The 20,030-nt window shown below is 39.2% G+C and overlaps 1 protein-coding gene across 1 annotated transcript in view; it reads left to right on the top strand.

Moving 5' to 3' along the window:
• The first annotated feature begins 2,810 nt into the window (after positions 1 to 2,810).
• Positions 2,811 to 20,030, top strand: part of LOC106867426 (zinc metalloproteinase nas-4) — a 55,507-nt gene continuing 38,287 nt past the window's right edge. Inside the window, exons 1-3 of the mRNA XM_089356707.1 lie at positions 2,811 to 2,954; positions 9,958 to 10,033; positions 14,053 to 14,188. Coding sequence (XP_089212833.1) covers positions 2,913 to 2,954; positions 9,958 to 10,033; positions 14,053 to 14,188 — 254 coding nt within the window. The 5' untranslated portion in view covers positions 2,811 to 2,912. The remainder of the gene's footprint in view (positions 2,955 to 9,957; positions 10,034 to 14,052; positions 14,189 to 20,030) is intronic.

Genomic DNA, 20,030 nt, shown 5'->3' with positions numbered 1-20,030 from the left:
TGGGGTGGCATGAGTTGAACGGTAGATATTGCTTTGAGTCCGTGGGTTTATAGTATATATCTGTTTCTATTACGTTGTTAGATTTCTTAATAAGGATGTCGAGGAAGGGAAGTTGTTGATGACTATATTCCATCGTGAATTGAATGTTTACGTCAAGTCCATTTATAAGTGCTTGAAATTCTTTAAGTCTCTCTATATTCTCATGCCACAGAATGAAACAGTCATCCAGGTATCTCTTCCAGTTATTTTCTATGTATAGGGAGAATGGGCTGCCGTATTTTTCTTGAACCTTATTATAAAGACTAATTTCTAGATATCCCATGACTAGGTTAGCAAAGGAGGGGGCCATTCTCGTACCCATCGCAGTCCCCGATTTTTGTCGGTAGAAGTTATCATTGAAGGCAAAGTAGTTGTTCTCCAAGATAAATTTGAGCCCTTCTATCACGAATTCTTTTTGATGCGATGTGGGAGTTCGTTGGTGTAATTCTCTTGCCAGAATTGAATTGCCTCTATTCCTAGGTTATGGGGGAAATTGGAATTGAGGTTGACTACATCGAAGGATACTAGTAAAGTGTTTTTGTTTATTGTTTCAGGAAGGTGATTGAGCATATCCAGGTTGTCCCTTATATAGCTTTTGACATGCTTGAGAAATGGTTTTAAGAGAGTATCTAAAAAGTTACTGAGGTGGTGGGTTTCGCATGCGGGACCTGCTACTATAGGTCTCAATTTGAGATCATTAGGAGTAGGGACTTTGATTATTATGTCTGCGGCTATTTTGCATGCGTTACTTATTTTCTCACTTTTGTGTATTTTGGGAATACCGTAGAATTGACTGGTTTTACTTTTGAAATTGGTTATATAGTCATATTCTTTGTCGGTGAGCCCGTCTCTGTATAGGTTTGACATGGATTTTAGGTCTCTCATTATTTTCTGCTGACTGTAGTGTTGGGCCTTTTCATAATACGTTGTGTCTTCCAATATGGATAGTACTAGAGTTATATAGAATACCGTGTCCATTAAGACAACTGCACTCCCTTTATCAGCCTCTTTGTTCGTTATTGTTTTGTCATCTTTTAATTTGTTCAGATCAGCCCATTCTTTTTTGCTGAAGCTTGGTTTGTGTTTTTGTTTGTGCATATGTTGATATGGGTAATTCGAGATGTGTTCACAGAAATGATCAAGAGTTTTGTTCTTACCTTTTGAGGTGGTGTAGTTACTTCTATTTCGGACCAATGATTCGTCCTCATTGTATTTGTCGTATAGCTCCTCAGCGAGTTGTAATTTTCTACAGAATTCCGCGATGTCTTTTTTCATTTCGTTGCAGTTGGAGCGTTGTGGGGTAGGTGTAAACTTGAGTCCTTTGGAGAGTATATTGATTTGGTCTCCTGTTATTTCTTTGTGAGTTAGATTGATAATTTTCATCACTTTTGGTTCCTTCTGTGTTATCTCGTGTCTCTGTGTTTGTGTGCTGGGTCTAAAAAATGATTGCGGTAGTTGGGGTGGTGGCTGTTGTGTAGTTGTTCCCTATTGTTGCGGGGTACTGTGTTATGATTTATGGTGCGGGTTTTTGGAACGGTAATGAAAAGTGTGTCCCGATATCCCATGTTCGGATGTGGTGTTTTAATGGGCCGTCGGTGGAAATTATTGCGTGTGTTGCGGGTTTGTTGGAGCGAAAATTTCGTTGGTAACATCTTAGGAGTGGGAGGAAGTTGCAATGTCTATCCTGCGGGTAGTGGTTTTTTCCTTTCTCTGTTTGAAGTTGGGGTACTCCTGATGTAGAATCGCTGGTGGTTTATAAAGTTAGGGTTGGTTCCCGTATTCTTTTTTTGGTAGGGGTGATCATTCCGTTTTTTAGATAGGTGTGAATCAGTGTTTGAGTGTTGTTTTGGTTTTCTTATTTTCAGGAATGGGTTGATGGAAGCGTGCTCTATTTGAAAGATGGTTTCATAGTTTGAGAACCAAGAGGCGCTTTTCTTCCCAGCGTTGGAGGGATTTCAGTTCTTCTTTATCGCAATCCTCTTTCCATAGTTTGGAAATCTTGTATAAAAATATACTTTAATCCCCTGAGATCGCAGATATTGTTTCTGAATCTCTTTGATTCTTTAAATGTTCTAGCTTCCTGGTAATAAATCGATATTAATTAATATATGATTTTTTACCCTATGTTTTTAATGTGATTAACCATAACCAAGTTCTCAAACTGGATATATGCGACGCAGTAAATATTTTCTGCACACATATTCCCGGAATTAGCGCGCCAAAACGAAGACTTTTGAATTTTACCATTAAGCTGTAATTAACAGAACCACATACACACGTTCACCTATGACGGTGGGCAACTTTGTATAGGGTTCTGAGAATTATGGTTATATTACGGATCAGGCTGAAGAGAAACAGACATTCGGTAAGAGTGTTAATTTCGAAACTAGTTCCTGTTTTAATAATGATTTTTTTCGGTAATTTTAAATGTCTTGCTCGCTTACGCTTTGGTATTCCGCTGAATTTCGTTTTGAGAACAATTTAGGTCTTAGTAGACACAACATGTGATCTATTTCTAGCACATTAAATGTCCACGTTAGTGGTCAACGTTATGTATAAAAATATACTTTAATCAGCTGAGATCGCAGATATTGTTTCTGAATGTCTTTGATTCATTAAATGTTCTAGCTTCCTGGTAATAAATCGATATTAATTAATATATGATTTTTTACCCTATGTTTTTAATGTGATTAACCATAACCAAGTTCTCAAACTGGATATATGCGACGCAGTAAATATTTTCTGCACACATATTCCCGGAATTAGCGCGCCAAAACGAAGACTTTTGAATTTTACCATTAAGCTGTAATTAACAGAACCACATACACGTTCACCTATGACGGTGGGCAACTTTGTATAGGGTTCTGAGAATTATGGTTACATTATGGATCAGGCTGAAGAGAAACAGACATTCGGTAAGAGTGTTAATTTCGAAACTAGTTCCTGTTTTAATAATGATTTTTTTCGGTAATTTTAAATGTCTTGCTCGCTTACGCTTTGGTATTCCGCTGAATTTCGTTTTGAGAACAATTTAGGTCTTAGTAGACACAACATGTGATCTATTTCTAGCACATTAAATGTCCACGTTAGTGGTCAACGTTATATATAAAAATATACTCTAATCCCCTGAGATCGCAGATATTGTTTCTGAATCTCTTTGATTCTTTAAATGTTCTAGCTTCCTGGTAATAAATCGATATTAATTAATATATGATTTTTTACCCTATGTTTTTGATATATATATATATATATATATATATATATATATATGTATGTATATATGTATATGTATATAAATTTGTATATGTATGTATGTATATATGTATATGTATATAAATTTGTATACATATGTATGTATATATTAAATTAATAATAATATACATAAGTATATTAAGGGAGTAAGGGTGACAACGAGCTATCTCCAGCATGTTTGAAGTGCCGATATCTTCAAAAAACTACAAAAGAATCCAGATAAATATACACATGGCTGAAAGTGGGCTAGTGAAAGAATATTAAAAAGACCTCATGTTAATTGTGAATTGGTTTCAATTTTTGGATTAATGCCATAAATAAGCTTTCTTCCTTCGTCAACACAATACACGGGAAATGTATATCCAAATAAATGTACTTACCGTACAAAACAGGTTCACACGCCTACATATATATATATATATATATAACAATTAAAGCTACAGCAACGACGTACTCTGAATGAATTAAAAAGTAACGTAGTCCAAGGGTAGAGTAAGAAATCCATGGATCAGGTACTTCAAAGCAGTCGGAAGGACAAGGATGGTTCGTATGAGTATGCAGTAAATAGTCAAATCAAATAAACGGAGAAAAATGAAAACAGGAAGAAAACAACAAACGTGAGGACGTGCACAAGAAGCATATTAGCTTGACACTCTGTGAAAAGAGAGAGTTTTTAAAGTTTCGAGCATAGCTCTTCGTCGGAAAGGAGGAAGGGAAAAGTCCAAAGAAGGAGAAGAAATCGCCAACAGGCCACGTGTAGTTACATTGCTAAAGTCACTTCATATGCATATATATATATATATATATATATATATATATATATATATATATACATGTATATGTCCAGATATATATATATGTATATATGCATACACACACAAACTCACATATGCATATATATATATATATACATGGGATATATATGTATATACGTGTGTATATATATATGTACACATATATATACAAATATATATATACATTTATATATATGCATACATATATATATATATATATCAGCCCAAGAATTACAGCGTGATGTGCTGCTTGACTGGTCCCCCCTCTCTCTCTCTCTCTCTCTCTCTCTTTATATATATATGATGATGATGATGATGATGATCTTTTCTCCCGCCATGCCTCTGTCTACCCCTCCATCCTCTCTCTCCTTCGTAGTTTTCCTTAAGGTCTTCAGGTTCTGGCTATATATAAATGAGAAACCCATTCTAAATTATCTCGCTGACATACTACGACGAAATACCCAAGATGCAGATAAGATAGAGATTTTTTATTTATTTACGGCCTCAAACATCTCATAATACCTTGCGCTTTAGTTTTTGCCCCCTATTATTTATCTTGTTTCTCTCCATGAAATTCAATTGAATTCAGTTGTTGTCTTAAATTCATGCTTATTCATTTTCTAAGCTTCCTAAATTCATGCTACGTTATATTCTAATCACCCAGAATTCATTGCTCTTTTAAAAAATTACGACTTATGCATTGTTGTCTCTCAAATATTTAAAATCTACAATTAAGAGCCCTATCTACTCGCTGGCGGTAACCAGTTCATTCCTCTGTCATCCCACCCCCTCCACCGGAAGTTCATTCCTCTGTCATCCCACCCCCTCCACCGGAAGTTCATTCCTCTGTCATCCCCACCCCCTCCACCGGAAGTTCATTCCTCTGTCATCCCGCCCCCTCCGCCGGAAGTTCATTCCTCTGTCATCCTGTCAACCTCGGCTGTCTCCCGGAACCCATCTAGTGGCCTTGGCCATCCTCTCCCCTACCTTTGGGTAGCGCATTAAGGTTGAGAAATGTTTGCAGGTTGTAGGTACTGTTTTGCTTATGAATTCTTCCAATTGCAAGTTTTCTTTTCAGGTACACGACACTGCTTTTCCCCTTCCCAGGCTACAGGCCCACACCCCCAACACCCATACTGTTAGGATTGGCACTCTCAACGTCGGTACGCTGAAAGGTAGATCTGGTGAAATTGTTGAGATGCTTGAATGGAGATGCGTAGATATGTGCTGCATCCAGGAAGTAAGATGGAGAGGAGGTTCTGCAAGGTTCCTCACAGGCAAAGAACACAGGTACAAGATTTTCTGGGCAGGGAACACTGACGGGGTCGGGGGCGTAGGAATACTTCTAGCGGAGAAATGGGTGGATAAGGTAATCGAGGTCGTTAGAGTAAGTGACAGAGTACTTAAGATCAGACTAGTGCTTCATCATAGATTAGCTACTGTCATCTCAGCCTATGCACCTCAACCTGGGCTACCAGATGGTCTGAAAGACCAATTCTATGACACCCTCTTGCAAACTACCTCGTCGACGAGTGACAGGGACCTTCTCTTTGTGGCTGGAGACTTCAACGGTCATGTCGGACGTCGTGCTGGGGGCTTCCATGGCATACATGGAGGCTATGGCTTCGGTTCCCGCAACGAGGAGGGAACCAGACTGCTGGAGTTCTGTGATGCAACCAATCTTATGGTCTGCAATACCAACTTCAGGAAACCTGCCAGTCACCTAGTCACCTACCGCTCCGGCAGACACTCTAGCCAAATCGACTACATCCTCGCCAGAAATAGGGAAAGAGGGCGGCTTATAAATGCCAAAACCTACCCTGGCGAAGAATGTACCCCACAACATAGATTAGTAGTTAGCGACTTTGGGATTAAGGCAAAATGGGTGCCCAGAATTAGACAGGCTTGGAGAAGAAGGGTGTGGAAGCTTAAAGACCCTGCAAACGGACAGAGACTTAGAGACAAGTTACTTGAAGCATTTAACGAAATAGAAGGGGATATAGCATCATACAACGTGGAAGACAATTGGAGATTTCTGCGGGACAACCTGTTGAAAGCCACCGACCAGATTTGTGGGTGGTGTAAGGTCCCCTCCCAACCCAGAGTAACGTGGTGGTGGAACAAGGAGGTAGACAGGGCTATTAGACAAAAGAAACAAGCTTGGAAGGACTGGAAGAACGGTGGTAGCAGGGAATTGTACCAATGTGCCAGAAGGGAGGCTAGGCGACAGGTTTATTTAGCCAGAGGGGAAGCAGATAAGGAAAGATTTGCCAATGTTCTGCGCCGTGAGGACCAAAGACTCGAGGTATTTCGTGTTGCAAGACAGTGTAGGAGAGAGAATAGTGATGTTGTAGGAGAGAAATGTGTTCGCATGGATGATGGTACGCTTGCATTAAATGAGGATGCAAAGAAAGAGGTCTGGAGATGCCACTACGATAGATTGCTTAATAAAGAGAATGAATGGGAGAAAGAGAGCCTGCCTTATGTCGACCCAATAGAGGGACCAGCTATCCGAGTTGATAGTACCAGGGTAGATAAAGCAATTAAGAGTATGAAGACTGGGAAAGCCCCCGGCCCATCAGGAATCACTGCAGAGATGCTCAAAATATCTGGCAGTGTTGGCTATAGCCTAGTCACCCGTATTACGAACCAGGTGATACACGAAGGAGTCATACCCTATGACTGGTGTAGCAGCATCATAGTCAACTGCTACAAAGGTAAAGGGGACGCTTTAGATACAAATAATTACAGAGGCATCAAGCTGTTAGATCAGGTTATGAAAGTTACAGAGAGGGTCATAGCCCAACTAATTAGGGAGCGAATCAATTTAGATGAGATGCAGTTTGGGTTCGTGCCAGGTAAAAGCACTACTGATGCCTTATTTCTAGTGAGACAGTTGCAAGAGAAATACCTAGCTAAGGATAAACCTCTGTACCTGGCTTTCGTTGACATGGAGAAAGCCTTTGACAGGGTCCCCCGATCCCTTATCTGGTGGTCAATGAGGAAACTTGGGATAGAAGAATGGTTAGTGAGAGCTGTGCGAGCCATGTACAGAGATGCTGCCAGTAAGGTGAGGGTTGGAAATGAGTACAGCAATGAATTCCGGGTAGAGGTAGGGGTCCACCAAGGTTCCGTCCTCAGCCCCCTATTATTTACCATAGTCCTCCAGGCAATCACAGAGGAGTTCAAGACAGGTTGCCCCTGGGAGCTCCTCTATGCTGATGACCTTGCCCTAATTGCGGAGTCACTATCAGAACTAGAGGAGAAGTTTCAGGTGTGGAAGCAAGGTCTAGAATTGAAGGGCCTTAGAGTCAACCTAGCTAAAACCAAAATCCTAATAAGTAGGAAGGTAGATAAAACACAAACCCCTTCAGGTAGATGGCCCTGCTCAGTATGTAGAAAAGGAGTAGGTAGTAACTCTATAAGATGTACCCGGTGCAAGCTATGGACACATAAGAGGTGCAGCAACATCAAAGGCAGGTTAACTAGCAAGTTAGTTTTTGTTTGTGGCAGATGTTCAGGTGCAATAAAGACTGCAAACAAACAGGAAACAACTTCTATCTCATTCCAGGGTGAAAAACTAGAGGTAGTCGATAGCTTCCGCTATCTGGGCGACCAAGTTAGTAGTGGGGGTGGGTGCGCTGAAAGTGTAGCTGCTAGAATAAGAATAGCCTGGGCAAAGTTTAGAGAGCTCTTACCCCTGCTGGCGACAAAGGGACTCTCACTCAGAGTAAAAGGCAGACTGTATGACGCATGCGTACGAACAACCATGCTACATGGCAGTGAAACATGGGCTGTAACTGCTGAGGACATACGTAAGCTCGCAAGGAATGAAGCCAGTATGCTCCGTTGGATGTGTAATGTCAATGTGAATACCCGTCAGAGTGTAAGTATCTTGAGAGAAAAGCTGAACATTAGAAGCATCAGTTGTGGCGTGCAAGAGAGACGATTGCGCTGGTATGGACATGTGGTGAGAATGGAGGAGGATAGCTGCGTGAAAAAGTGCCACACCCTAACAGTTGAGGGAACCCGTGGAAGAGGTAGGCCCAGGAAGACTTGGGCTGAGGTGGTGAGGCAAGACCTTCGTACATTGGGCCTCACCGAGGCGATGACTACGGACCGAGACCTTTGGAAATGGGCTGTGCGTGAGAAGACCCGGCAAGCCAAGTAAGATCGTTGCCAGTGCCCCTGGACTGGTTCTTGTGCGGGTGGCACATGAGATGCACCATTTTGAGCGTGGCCGTTGCCAGTACCGCCTGACTGGCTCCTGTAGGATTTTCGAGCGAGATCGTTGCCAGTGCCCCTGGACTGGCTTGTGCGGGTGGCACATAAAAGACACCATTTCGAGCGTGGCCGTTTTCGTGCGGGTGACACGTAAAAGCACCCACTACACTCTCTGAGTGGTTGGCGTTAGGAAGGGCATCCAGCTGTAGAAACTCTGCCAAATCAGACTGGAGCCTGGTGTTGCCATCCGGTTTCACCAGTCCTCAGTCAAATCGTCCAACCCATGCTAGCATGGAAAGCGGACGTTAAACGATGATGATATATATATGCGTAAGTCGTCTAAAAGTTCATAAGTCAGGAAAAAGATGCACTCGTATATCTGTCAATAGAGTGGATATATTATCCGAAGTGTACAGTATTATATATTCATCACAGCTGATCTTATCAGTCGGTTTCGCGCAAGGGGTACAACAAAGTTTTAGGTAACAATCCAATAACCCTACGCTCATCAGAGGTAGCCGATATGGAATGAAATATGGTGACCATATATCATTCCATATCGGCTACCTCTGATGAGCGTAGGGTTATATACTCGGATTGTTACCTAACACTCCTTTATACCCCTAACGCGAAACCGATTGATAAGATCACCCGTGATGGATATATGATACTGTACACTTTGGATATTATATATACTATATATTATATATATTATATATATTTTTTCATGTATATATGTGTGTGTGTGTGTGTACACTAGATGCTCCAAATCACACAGGCCTATTTGAAGAAGTCTACACCAGTGTACTTCTCATAGAAGACTTCAACCTGCCCAACGTAGGATGGCCTGAGAGATCCTTTTCCTCTCAGAAATGAAGAGAAGTGAACAAAGTCACGTGGAATCCTTGGTTGATCTCACTGAGTTATACGTGGAGCAACTAATACTCCAACCAACCAGAGCAAACAATATACTTGATCTCTGCTTCACAAACAATCTGGATTTCGTCCATAATGTGAAAATGACACTGATGCTTGTCTTGGATCGCAATATAATGGAGCTGACCATGAATGGACTTCAGGAACCTGCAGCCATGCAACCAATGAGAAGCATCCAAAATCTATCCAAGTTGAACTTTCATAAAGCAGACAAGAAATCAGTTGAGAAAAAGATCATCAAACAGGACTAGCCCCAATGTCTCTCTGCTCCTGACACTGATATGAAATCAAAGAATTTATTCTATAATGCAAGCTATATACCACAAGATTGTCCTAGAGAGAAAGGCCACTGCATGTAAGAAGATTCCAAGGGAAAGAAAAGTTTGTATGAAGATTGCAAACCACCTCAACAGAGAATGCAACGGTAGTGGAAAATTCCATCTGAAAATAACACTGCTGAAGACTGAGCAACATCTGAAATGCTCCCATGAACAAGAAAGACAGGCAAAGAAGCCTGGGATATAAAAAATATAAAATCAAACCCTAAAGCCTTCTTTAAGTATGCCAAAGAAACTGCCTTTGTTCATCGCAAAGTAGGGCCACTCCTCCAAAAAGATGGTTTCCTCACGGGAAACCCAATGGTGATTAATAAAACACTTATGATATTGTTGTTGTTATTTCTCATCGTTCTTTTACCATTCCAATTCTCCAGAAACGTGGTGTACTCAGTGACAAGTTCCAGCGGTGGCCCATTGGTATCATACCTTACACTCTACACAAATCCTACAGTAAGTTTTATCTTCTACATCATCATCATCACCGCCATCATTATCAGCCACGTTATCTTTCCCCCTACTTCCCCTCTTCATCTCCTCTATGTTCTACATTCTCTAGAACAGAAATTCATCCCCTTCTGCAACAATCTTCAATTTTTATTCCTTGTGAGGCCAACGTAGAAACTAATATTTCCTAACATTGACATATTTAGGCAAAGACTGGGCATAGTGAGTTATGTCAACCTCAATATATGACTGGTACTTTATTCAAACACCAACCCCCTCTCCCAAACCTAGGGTGGTAGGAAAGGAAAAGTGAAACTAAACAGAATTTGAACTGAGAACAAGAAGGAACATAACTACATACTAGAAGATATTTTATCCATTGATTTACTGATATTGCTAGCCATCCCCTTAAATAAGTGGTGAAGAAGAAGAAGACGACGACGACCTTGAAATGAGAATGCATCGTGGGCATGACTTGAGCGAGGTGATTTGAAGCGTACTTTGAAGACTACACATTTACAGAAGATAATAGGGACTCTATGATAGAAATGAAGATAATAGGGTGCCAAATTTCTGATTCGCAACGTTCCCGTGCGCACACGAAAAGTTAGAAATCTCAGTTCCACATGGATTGATTATAAAATGGCCTTTGACAGCATACTGCGATCTTGAAATCGCTGGATATCTTCAAAATTTCTCCTGTGATTTAAAACTTCCTGAAGCATAACATATCAGTGTGGAATATCAGTGTATAATCTCCAATTATACAACTTTAATGGAGTACTGGCCACAAAAATATTAATATCAACTGCAGCATTTTCCAAGGTGACTCACTTTCACCTTTAATTTTTTGCATAGCCCTAATAGCCCTTACAATTGAACTTAACAAAACAGAGTATGGGTATAAAATTGGCGACAAGAAAATAAGTCATCTATTTTACATGGATGATTTAAAACTCCATGGCAAAGACAATGAGCTTCAAGGACTACTACAAACTATGAAAGCATTTAGTGATGACATCGGGATGGAATTTGGTCTTGATAAATGTGTCAAGGACACTTTTCAGAAAGGGAAATTCAAGACTTCACATTCAGTGGTGTTGGATGTTGACATAATCATAAAAGAACTCGAGCAGGAACAAACTTTAAAATACCTCGGAATAAATGAGGGCTCTGGCATTCAGCATGCAAGCATGAAAGAGAAGATCGGGAAGTAATGTTACAGGAGAGTTCGAGCAGTCCTGAAATCCGAGTTAAATGCACGTAACAAGGTTTTAACTATAAATTCCTTAGCAGTTCCGGTTGTTATTTACAGTTTCAATGTGTTTAACTGGAATATGAGCGAAATAAGGAAGGTTGACAGGAAAATCAGTAAGCTGCTGACTTGCAATAAGATACATCATCCAAAGGCATTCATAGATCGTCTTTATCTACCCAGAGCTCAAGGAGGTCGAAGCTTGATCCAATTTGAAGTCTTTTACAAAACCATCACAATTGGACTGGCAAAATTTCTTGAAACATCTAACGACTGGATGCTAAAGCTCGTTGAAAACAACGAAAGACGTAAGAGTCTTCATTCTGTCATGAAGGAGAGCAAAAATTTACTAGTGAGTGAGTTCATGCATAATACCCAGGTTGAACAGCATGGCGGGAGTGCGGTAACTGTAAATGCAAAGAAAGTGAAATCAATAGCAAAAAGATGCGTTGGAACAATTGGCTGATAGATGAGATTGAAAACCTCTACATGGCAAATATGTGGCCCGTAGAAAACAAGCTGATGTAGACCAGAAGCACACTCGTCAGTGTATGTACAGAATGGACCATCAAAGCAAATAAACCAGATAGCGTTGTGAAAGACCAAAATAATAAAGTCTGTTTATTGATTGATATGAACACACCCTGTGACCATAATATCTTGGCAAAAGAATTTAACTGGTTCAGAAAATATAAAGACTTGCTGATCAACATCGCAAAGATGTGGCATCTCAGGACAGTTACAATACTAGTGATTGTAGGAGCACTGGGGATGATCAAAAAAGGAACTGAAAATTATTTAAGATTTATCCCTGGCTTACCATCCATGCAGGAAGTATAAAAGATTGTCCTAACTGGTACATCACACGTACTCAGAAGAGCATTGTTGCAGTGAATTTTCTTTCCTTTTTTTTTTTGCCTTTATTTTCTTTGCTTACTTTTTTTTTTCCTTTTTCTCTCTGTCTTTCTTCCCCTTTTTCTCTATCACATAACTTTATAAATGAAAAATCTGGTATGTTTACTTTAATGGCCTACCTATGTATATAGTGCGTTTGTCTGGCCTAGGTGCCAGGAAAACACTGGGCAAGAAATGGAAACAGAAAGAAGATAATAATGAAAATGATGATGATTTCTAATTTTGGCAGCAATATTTGAGGAGAGGGAAAATCAATTACATTGACCCCAATACTTGACTGGTACTTATTTTATCGACCCTGAAAGTATGAAAGGCAAAGTCAACCTTGGCAGTAGTTGAACTCAGAACTTAAAACCAGAACTCTGCTAAGCATTTTGTCTGGTTTGGTAATGATTCTGCCTTGACACAAGGCCAGTAATTTTGAGGGGAGGGGACAGTCAATCATAATAACAATAATAATTCTTTCTGCTGTAAGCATAAGGCCTGAAATTTGGGGTGAAGGGTGCTAGTCACTTTTCATCAACACCCGTGCTAAACTGATACTTGTTTCATCGATCCACAAAAGATGAAAGGCAAAGTTAGCCCTGATGGAATTTGAACTCAGAACATAAAGACAGACAAAATGGAAATAGTGTCCAGTACAAAAGTTTGCCTCCATAGCACAACCAGAATCATCAAAAAAATATTAGGTAGTTGAAGGCAACAAATAGCCAGCTATCACAGGCAGTAGGTAGCAAGCCTGTTATTCATGTTAGATTCCAGGAGTTCCAATAAAACTAGAGTTAAAAGTTTTATTTACTACAATGACTAACAAAAACATCGAGGACAGTACATGATGATGCCGTACAGAAAAAGCCTGTAAAAAGGGAAATAAACAAAAATTCAAACATAGACATATTTTTTAATGTTGGGGAGACTGCCAAGGGCTATCCTTGAAACTCCCAAAAATGTAGAGTTACTGTAATTACTGAGGCCGGGATACTCTTTAAGTTGTCCTCCTCCAAGTCTAAATGTGCATGCTCAGAGCAGGCTTGTTTACTCAGACCATGTTCACTGCTGTCATCCATCTATCAACAAATTTTCTAGAGAGTGACACTTCCTTCTCTTCCATTAATTTTCTTTTTAAATGAAACTTGTAAAAATTGATGAAGGCTTGACCAAAGAGGAAGTCTTAAGTCCTTTCACTTTTGTCCCCACAAAATCTCTTTTGCCAAGGCCACTAGACAGATAAGAACTGCCAACCTTAATTGATGTAATGTACTAGGGAAATATATCTATAGACTAATTAGCCAAAATCAGTGTGTTACAATGAATGTAAGCATTACATAGACATTACATTCATTGTAACACATAGTGTAGGCTATTAAACCTATAAATATGCTCTAGAGTATACATTATATCAATGAAATGAAACACTGTTAACACACCAGTAATTAATTATTCTAACTAGCTACCTCGAAAACTGATTTGCTCAGTTAACGTAGAAATTTATTTAACCAGTTAACTTGAGCCACTAATATCAGATGGTTTATAAGCAGTGTATTTGTGAATAGTTGAGAAAAGTAAACAGTTTCTGACTCCAACAAGAATCAAAGAATTCATGTACTGCTGCTCCTCTTTTTCTATCCACAAACATATTTTATAAATGTATTAGTGACAATCATTGTGACACGAGTTGACTAAAAAAAATTATAAATAGGTTGTATATCATTGCAATTAAATGGTATACTGCTAATACATAGGTGATTTAAAAATAATAAATTAGACTCTATCAAAAATAGATAAGTTTTAATTATGTAATTATTGAATTAATGATTTGACAACTTTAAATACTTCTTTGTTATTTTTCCTTTAGATACAGCACAAAGGTCCCTGATTCTAAAGGCCATGAATGAAATTACATCAAAGACTGTTGTCCGTGGTTCTCGCTGTATTTATTTCACTCCAAGAACACACCAACAAGATTATTTGGATATTAAACCTGATGTCGGGTAATAATAGTTTACTTAATCATATTGGGTTTGTTTGACTGACTGATAGCACAAGAAAGCCTTTATTTACATTTATTTAAAGAGAATTTGTGGGGAGAAAAGAAGAAGGGGTGGAGTTTCAAATTAAGTTCCCCGTATCTTAAAGGGAAGGAAAAAGCAATTTTTATACTTTTTAGTTGCAGAAATTACAGTTTTGTAAATAAAAAAAATTGTAAGAACCACCTTGAAGAACCATATAGTAAAGTTTAACAAGAAGCTATACATGCAAGTTCAAGGTGCAGCCATTGGTGTCGGTGTAGCTGGAGATGTGGCCAGGCTCTTCATGACCTGGTGGGACAGAAAAATTAAGCAATCCTTAGCAGAACAGTCCACACCTCTTCTACTTTACAGTAGGTATGTAGATGACATTAATATCCTAGTTAAGACCAATTCTAGTAACGGTAATGAAGAAACTGAGAGGAACATAATGGAGAGCATCCAGCAAGTAGCTAACTCCATCCACCAAAGTATCAAGGTAACTATAGATTACCCCACTAGGCACGTCAACAATAGACTCCCTGTCTTTGATACTGAACTTTGGTTAGAGACTGTGAACAACAGAGTGCAGCTCCTCCACTCCTATTACATGAAACCCATACTCAGCTTTGTCACACAACATGAAAATTAATATAATGGTAGCAGACTTGGTTAGGATAATGAACAACGTGTTCCTACTATGCAAACCCAATGAAACGAAGAAACATGTACAGAACTTCATGCACCACATGCAGTTCTCTGGATGTGATCAGAAAGATAGGGGTGCTAGAAAGAAGTTAGATAGCATTATATGTAATGAAACCAGTGGTACCTGTCCTAGGTATAGAAGTAAAGATGGGAATAGAATACAAAGAACTTGTGACAAAGCAACCGGTGAACACGTGGTATAAAACCGAAAAATATCAAGGAGTGATGTTTGTAGAGGCCACAGCCCATGGAGAACTAGCCCATAAATTTAGGAAAGCTCTGGAGGAGATCAAACTCAACATTAAGATTGTTGAAAAGCCAGGGAACTTCATCAGATCACAACTATGTAGGACATGCTCCTTTGAGAATACCATATGCACCAATCATAACTGCATGGTATGTAGGATTAATCCTGGCATTAACTGTAGAACTAGAAATGTAGTCTACAACATAAGATGCATAGAAAGTGCTTGTAAAGACATGAACATGACATACATAGGGGAGACATCTAGGAGCATTGCGGAAAGACTAAATGAACATATGAGACAATATGATGATAAAAAACAGTACTCCACACCCTGTCAACATGCCAAGGACCAACATGGAGGCAACCTGGGTGAACTTGCCTTCACATTTTATCCAAGCACCCAAAGGACCCAACACTCAAACAAATACAGGAGTACGTCCTCATAAATGAAACATCTCCAGTACTAAATAGGAAATATACGTAGTAGATAATCATACCCCCATACCTACAGTTTATATTAATATACAGGTAGAATAGTTAGTGGGCTGTTATGTAGATGATTGTATGTATGTGTGTATATGTATATGCACACATCATCATCATCATCGTTTAACGTCCGCTTTCCACGCTAGCATGGGTTGGACGATTTGACTGAGAACTGGTGAAACCGGATGGCAACACCAGGCTCCAACATATGTAGGCAAATGGATATGAAAGTAAACAGCTAGACATACAGACGGATAGGTACACAGGTAATATGAACAGACAAGCACGCATATATACACATATGCAAATGAAGACTGAAACACATGACCATATACGCACACACTTCACTTCAAACAAGGACACATATGGAGGTACACATCCATACATACAGACACAAAACCCATACACACACACACACACACACAGACACACTCAGACATGCACAAATAAGGAGACAAAGGTACACACACATACATGCACACACACACACACACATACACACATAAAAACACACACACACACACATGAATATACAGAATACATACAAACATACACACATACATACATATATACATACACACACACACACATACATACATGCATGCACACACTTACTTACATGCATGCATACATACATATGTATGCGCACACATACTGACCCACACACATACGCACAAACAAACAAAAAAAATGCAGCTAGAATAACGGACAGTGTCAACAACTATTGGAAAGGTTGCAAAACGCAACGAAAATTTTAGAAAAATAAGTAAGTAAATGAGTGGAAATTTTACCGGTGAGTGTGTTAAATTATAAGGCACTAAAAGGGAATGCCTCTCCCCAGGCACAACAGAATGCAAAATATGGTTTTCCAAAAGTTTCAATTTTTGTTTGCATTTTCCACCCCCACCTCACTTCCATAACCCGTTCCTTTCCCCATGAAATATAAAACACCTAATCTATAGCTCCACTGGAAAATGGACTGTCTTCCTCTTGCCCAGCCCAGCTGCGTTTAAAGATGAACAGAATGAAAAATAGCATAAATATACAGGAACACAGATTGAAGTAAAAGTGTATTCAAGCGATGAAACTTTTTGTTTTGTTGTTAGAAACCAGCTTCCTCCTCCTAGAACGAATCCTAATAAATTTTAAAAAGAAGTAAAACATACATATACACATTCATACATACATACATGCACACATACATATTTACATATGTAAGTACTTACATACATACAAGTATACATACATGCAGACATACGTACATTCATAAATGGTGGAAGTAAACTCATTACCACTTCTTAAACCCGTTTCACTCTAAGAAACATCTCATATTAGGTCACCTCATTGTGATGATGTCTCATGTGGCTTCTAGGCCCTGCAAGAGACCCACAAGTCATTTTACAAGCTGCATGAGAGAACATTCTGGATATCACATTGGTAAATGAGAGGTGCTTCCATGGCTATGGTTGTGGCTGAGTAGGCATGCCTTTGGAAAGCAGACATGACCACACTGGCCATGAGACTCTCAGAGAGAGGGTACTCACCCTCCATATATTTACCAGCATGTTTCTACTCAGTGTGTGCAACCCTGTTATTCTCAAATTCTTTAGCATCAATAACAATCAGATTCCATCAGAGCTCCCTGTTTGATGCAAGATCTTCCCAGGTGTTAGTAATGATTTTGATCTTTTTATGTGTGTCTTTAAGATTGTTTTTCAAATGTTTGCAGGGCTTGACTGGGGATATTTTCTAACCATACAACACCTGTTTTGGTGTCCTTCTTAAGATGGGTTGTCCAAAAGATGGACTATCTTTTTTGGACATTGAATTGTCTGCCACATTGTGCTGCAATTACTTTTCTCCAATAGATGGGAGCAGCAGAGATTGAGCATAGTGAGAAGAAATATCTAAAAACCTCTCTCTAGACAAATACTGAAGGATTCAGGAAGAGTATTGGACAACCAGATACTATCATTAAGTACAAAGTGGATTATAACTTCTTGCCTGGAAGTCCATGCTTTTACTATCCAAGAACAAAGGATAGATATTAAATATCTGATCAACAAAAGATATGCTTCTAAACATCCACCCTGTTGTAAATATCAGTAGCCAAAAGGATCTAAATGCCTTTTCAAAAACTGCAAAAAGGAGATCATCTGTGGAGGAACTGATAAGAAACCTACATATATATCCAGGTTATAGATTTTCATTTGTTCCTGTTACCACAGAAGCACTGAGCCAGGTAACAACAAATCACCATAAAAACCTAGGTTCTCCAGACAAGAACAGAACAGGCAATCAATTACAGGTATAGTGAAAATTTGTAAAGCATTTCAGGAATTCTCCAAATGAAGTTTCTAGGTGAACATATGCAAAAAATCACATATACGTGTGTGTGTGTGTGTATATATATATATATATATATATATATATATTTCGTTTTGGGATTTGGCTTGCAAGATTTTTTATGTGATTTTGTGTGTTGAAGCATATTCTGTTGTGTCTGGGGAGAGTCATTTTCTTATTGTGCCTTAAAATTTAACACACGCACCGGTAAAATTTCCACTTATTTTTCTTTTTATTTTCCTAAAATTTTCGTTGCGTCTTGCAACCTTATCAATAGTCTTGACTGTCCGTTATTTACGCTGCGTTCTTTTTTGCTTTTGTTTGTTTTTGCGCATGTGTGTGTATGTATGCATGCATGTATGTGTGCATGTGTGTATATGTATGTCTGTGTGTGTGCATATGTATATATGTATGTATGTGTGTGTATGCATATATGTATGTATGTGCGTGAGTTTGCATGTATTCTGCATATTCCTGTGTTTGTGTGTTTTTTTATGTATGTGTGTGCATGTGTGTATATGTATGTATGTACCTCTGTCTCCTTGTGTGTGTGTGTGTGTGTTTTGCTGCTATGTACTATGTTTGTATGTATGGGTGCATATCTCCATATGTGTGGACATGTGTCTTTGTGTGAAGTAAAGTGTGTGTGTATATGTGGTCATGTGTTTCAGTCTCTGCGTATGTGGCTATCTGTTCATATACCCTATGTACCTACCCGTCTGTATGTAGACCTGTTTGTTTACATATACATACATGCGCATGCATACACACACACACTTACACCCACACACACAGACATACATACATCTATCTGCATAAAGGCCCATTAACTGTTCTACTCTACCTGTGTAAAATGTGGGTATGGGGGTATGATATCTATGTATATTTCCTATTTAGTATTGGGGAACTTTCATTTATAAGGACATACTCCCTTATCTGTCTTAGAGTTGGGTCTTTTGGGTGCTTGGATAAGATGCGGATGTCAAGTTGACCCAAGTTGCCTCCATGCTGGTCTTTGGCATGTTGGTAGAGTATGGAGGACTGTTTTTTGTCGTCATATTGTCTCAGATGTTCGTTTAGTCATTCCGCAATGCTCCTAGATGTTTCCCCTGTGTATGTCATATTCAGGTCTTTACAAGCACCTTCCATGCATTTTATGCTGTAAACTACATTTCTATTTCTGCAGTTAATGCCAGGGCTAATCCTACATACCATGCAGTTATGATTGGTACATATGGTATTCTCAAAGGGGTACGTCCTACATAGTTGTGATCTGATGGGGTTCCCTGGCTTTTCAACAATCTTAATGTTGAGTTTGGACTCCTTCAGAGCTTTTCTAAACCTACGCGCTAGTTCTCTATGGGCTGTGGCCTCTACAAACATCACTCCTTGATATCTGTCGGTTTTATACCACGTGTTCGCCCTGTTGGCTTTGTCACAAATTCTTTGTATCCTATTCCATTCTTTGTTTCTATATCTAGGGCAGTTACCACTGGTATCATTACGTATAATATTATCTAACCTCTTTCTAGCTCCCCTGTATACTCCAACCCTATCTTTCTGATCATATCCAGAGAACTGCATGCGGTGCATGAAGTTCTGTATATGTTTTTTCGTTTCATAGGGTTCGCATAGTGGGAAGATGTTGTTCATTATCCTATGTCTGGTATCAGTATGTTAATTTTCATGTTGTGTGACAAAGCTGAGTTCTTGGGAACAACATATTTTGAAGCTATGGGTTTCATATAATATGAGTGGAGGAGCTGCACTCTATTGTTCACAGTCTCTAACCAAAGTTCAGTATCAAGTACAGGGAGCCTATTGTTGGGGTGTTTAGTTGGGTAATCTACAGTTACCTTGATACTTTGGTGGATAGAGTTAGCTATTTGCAGGATGCTCTCCATTACGTTCCTTTAGGTTTCTACACGACCGTCACTTGAGTTGGTCCTAACTATGATATTAATGTCATCTACATATCTGCTGTAAAGTAGAAGAGTTGTGGACTGTTCTGCTAACGGACAGTCAAGAATGGCATGAAGC

This window comes from Octopus bimaculoides, chromosome 8, assembly GCF_046866305.1.
Source record: "Octopus bimaculoides isolate indiv1 chromosome 8, ASM4686630v1, whole genome shotgun sequence".
In the NCBI taxonomy this organism is placed as follows: domain Eukaryota; kingdom Metazoa; phylum Mollusca; class Cephalopoda; order Octopoda; family Octopodidae; genus Octopus; species Octopus bimaculoides.
This window is presented reverse-complemented; position numbering and strand designations above follow the sequence as displayed.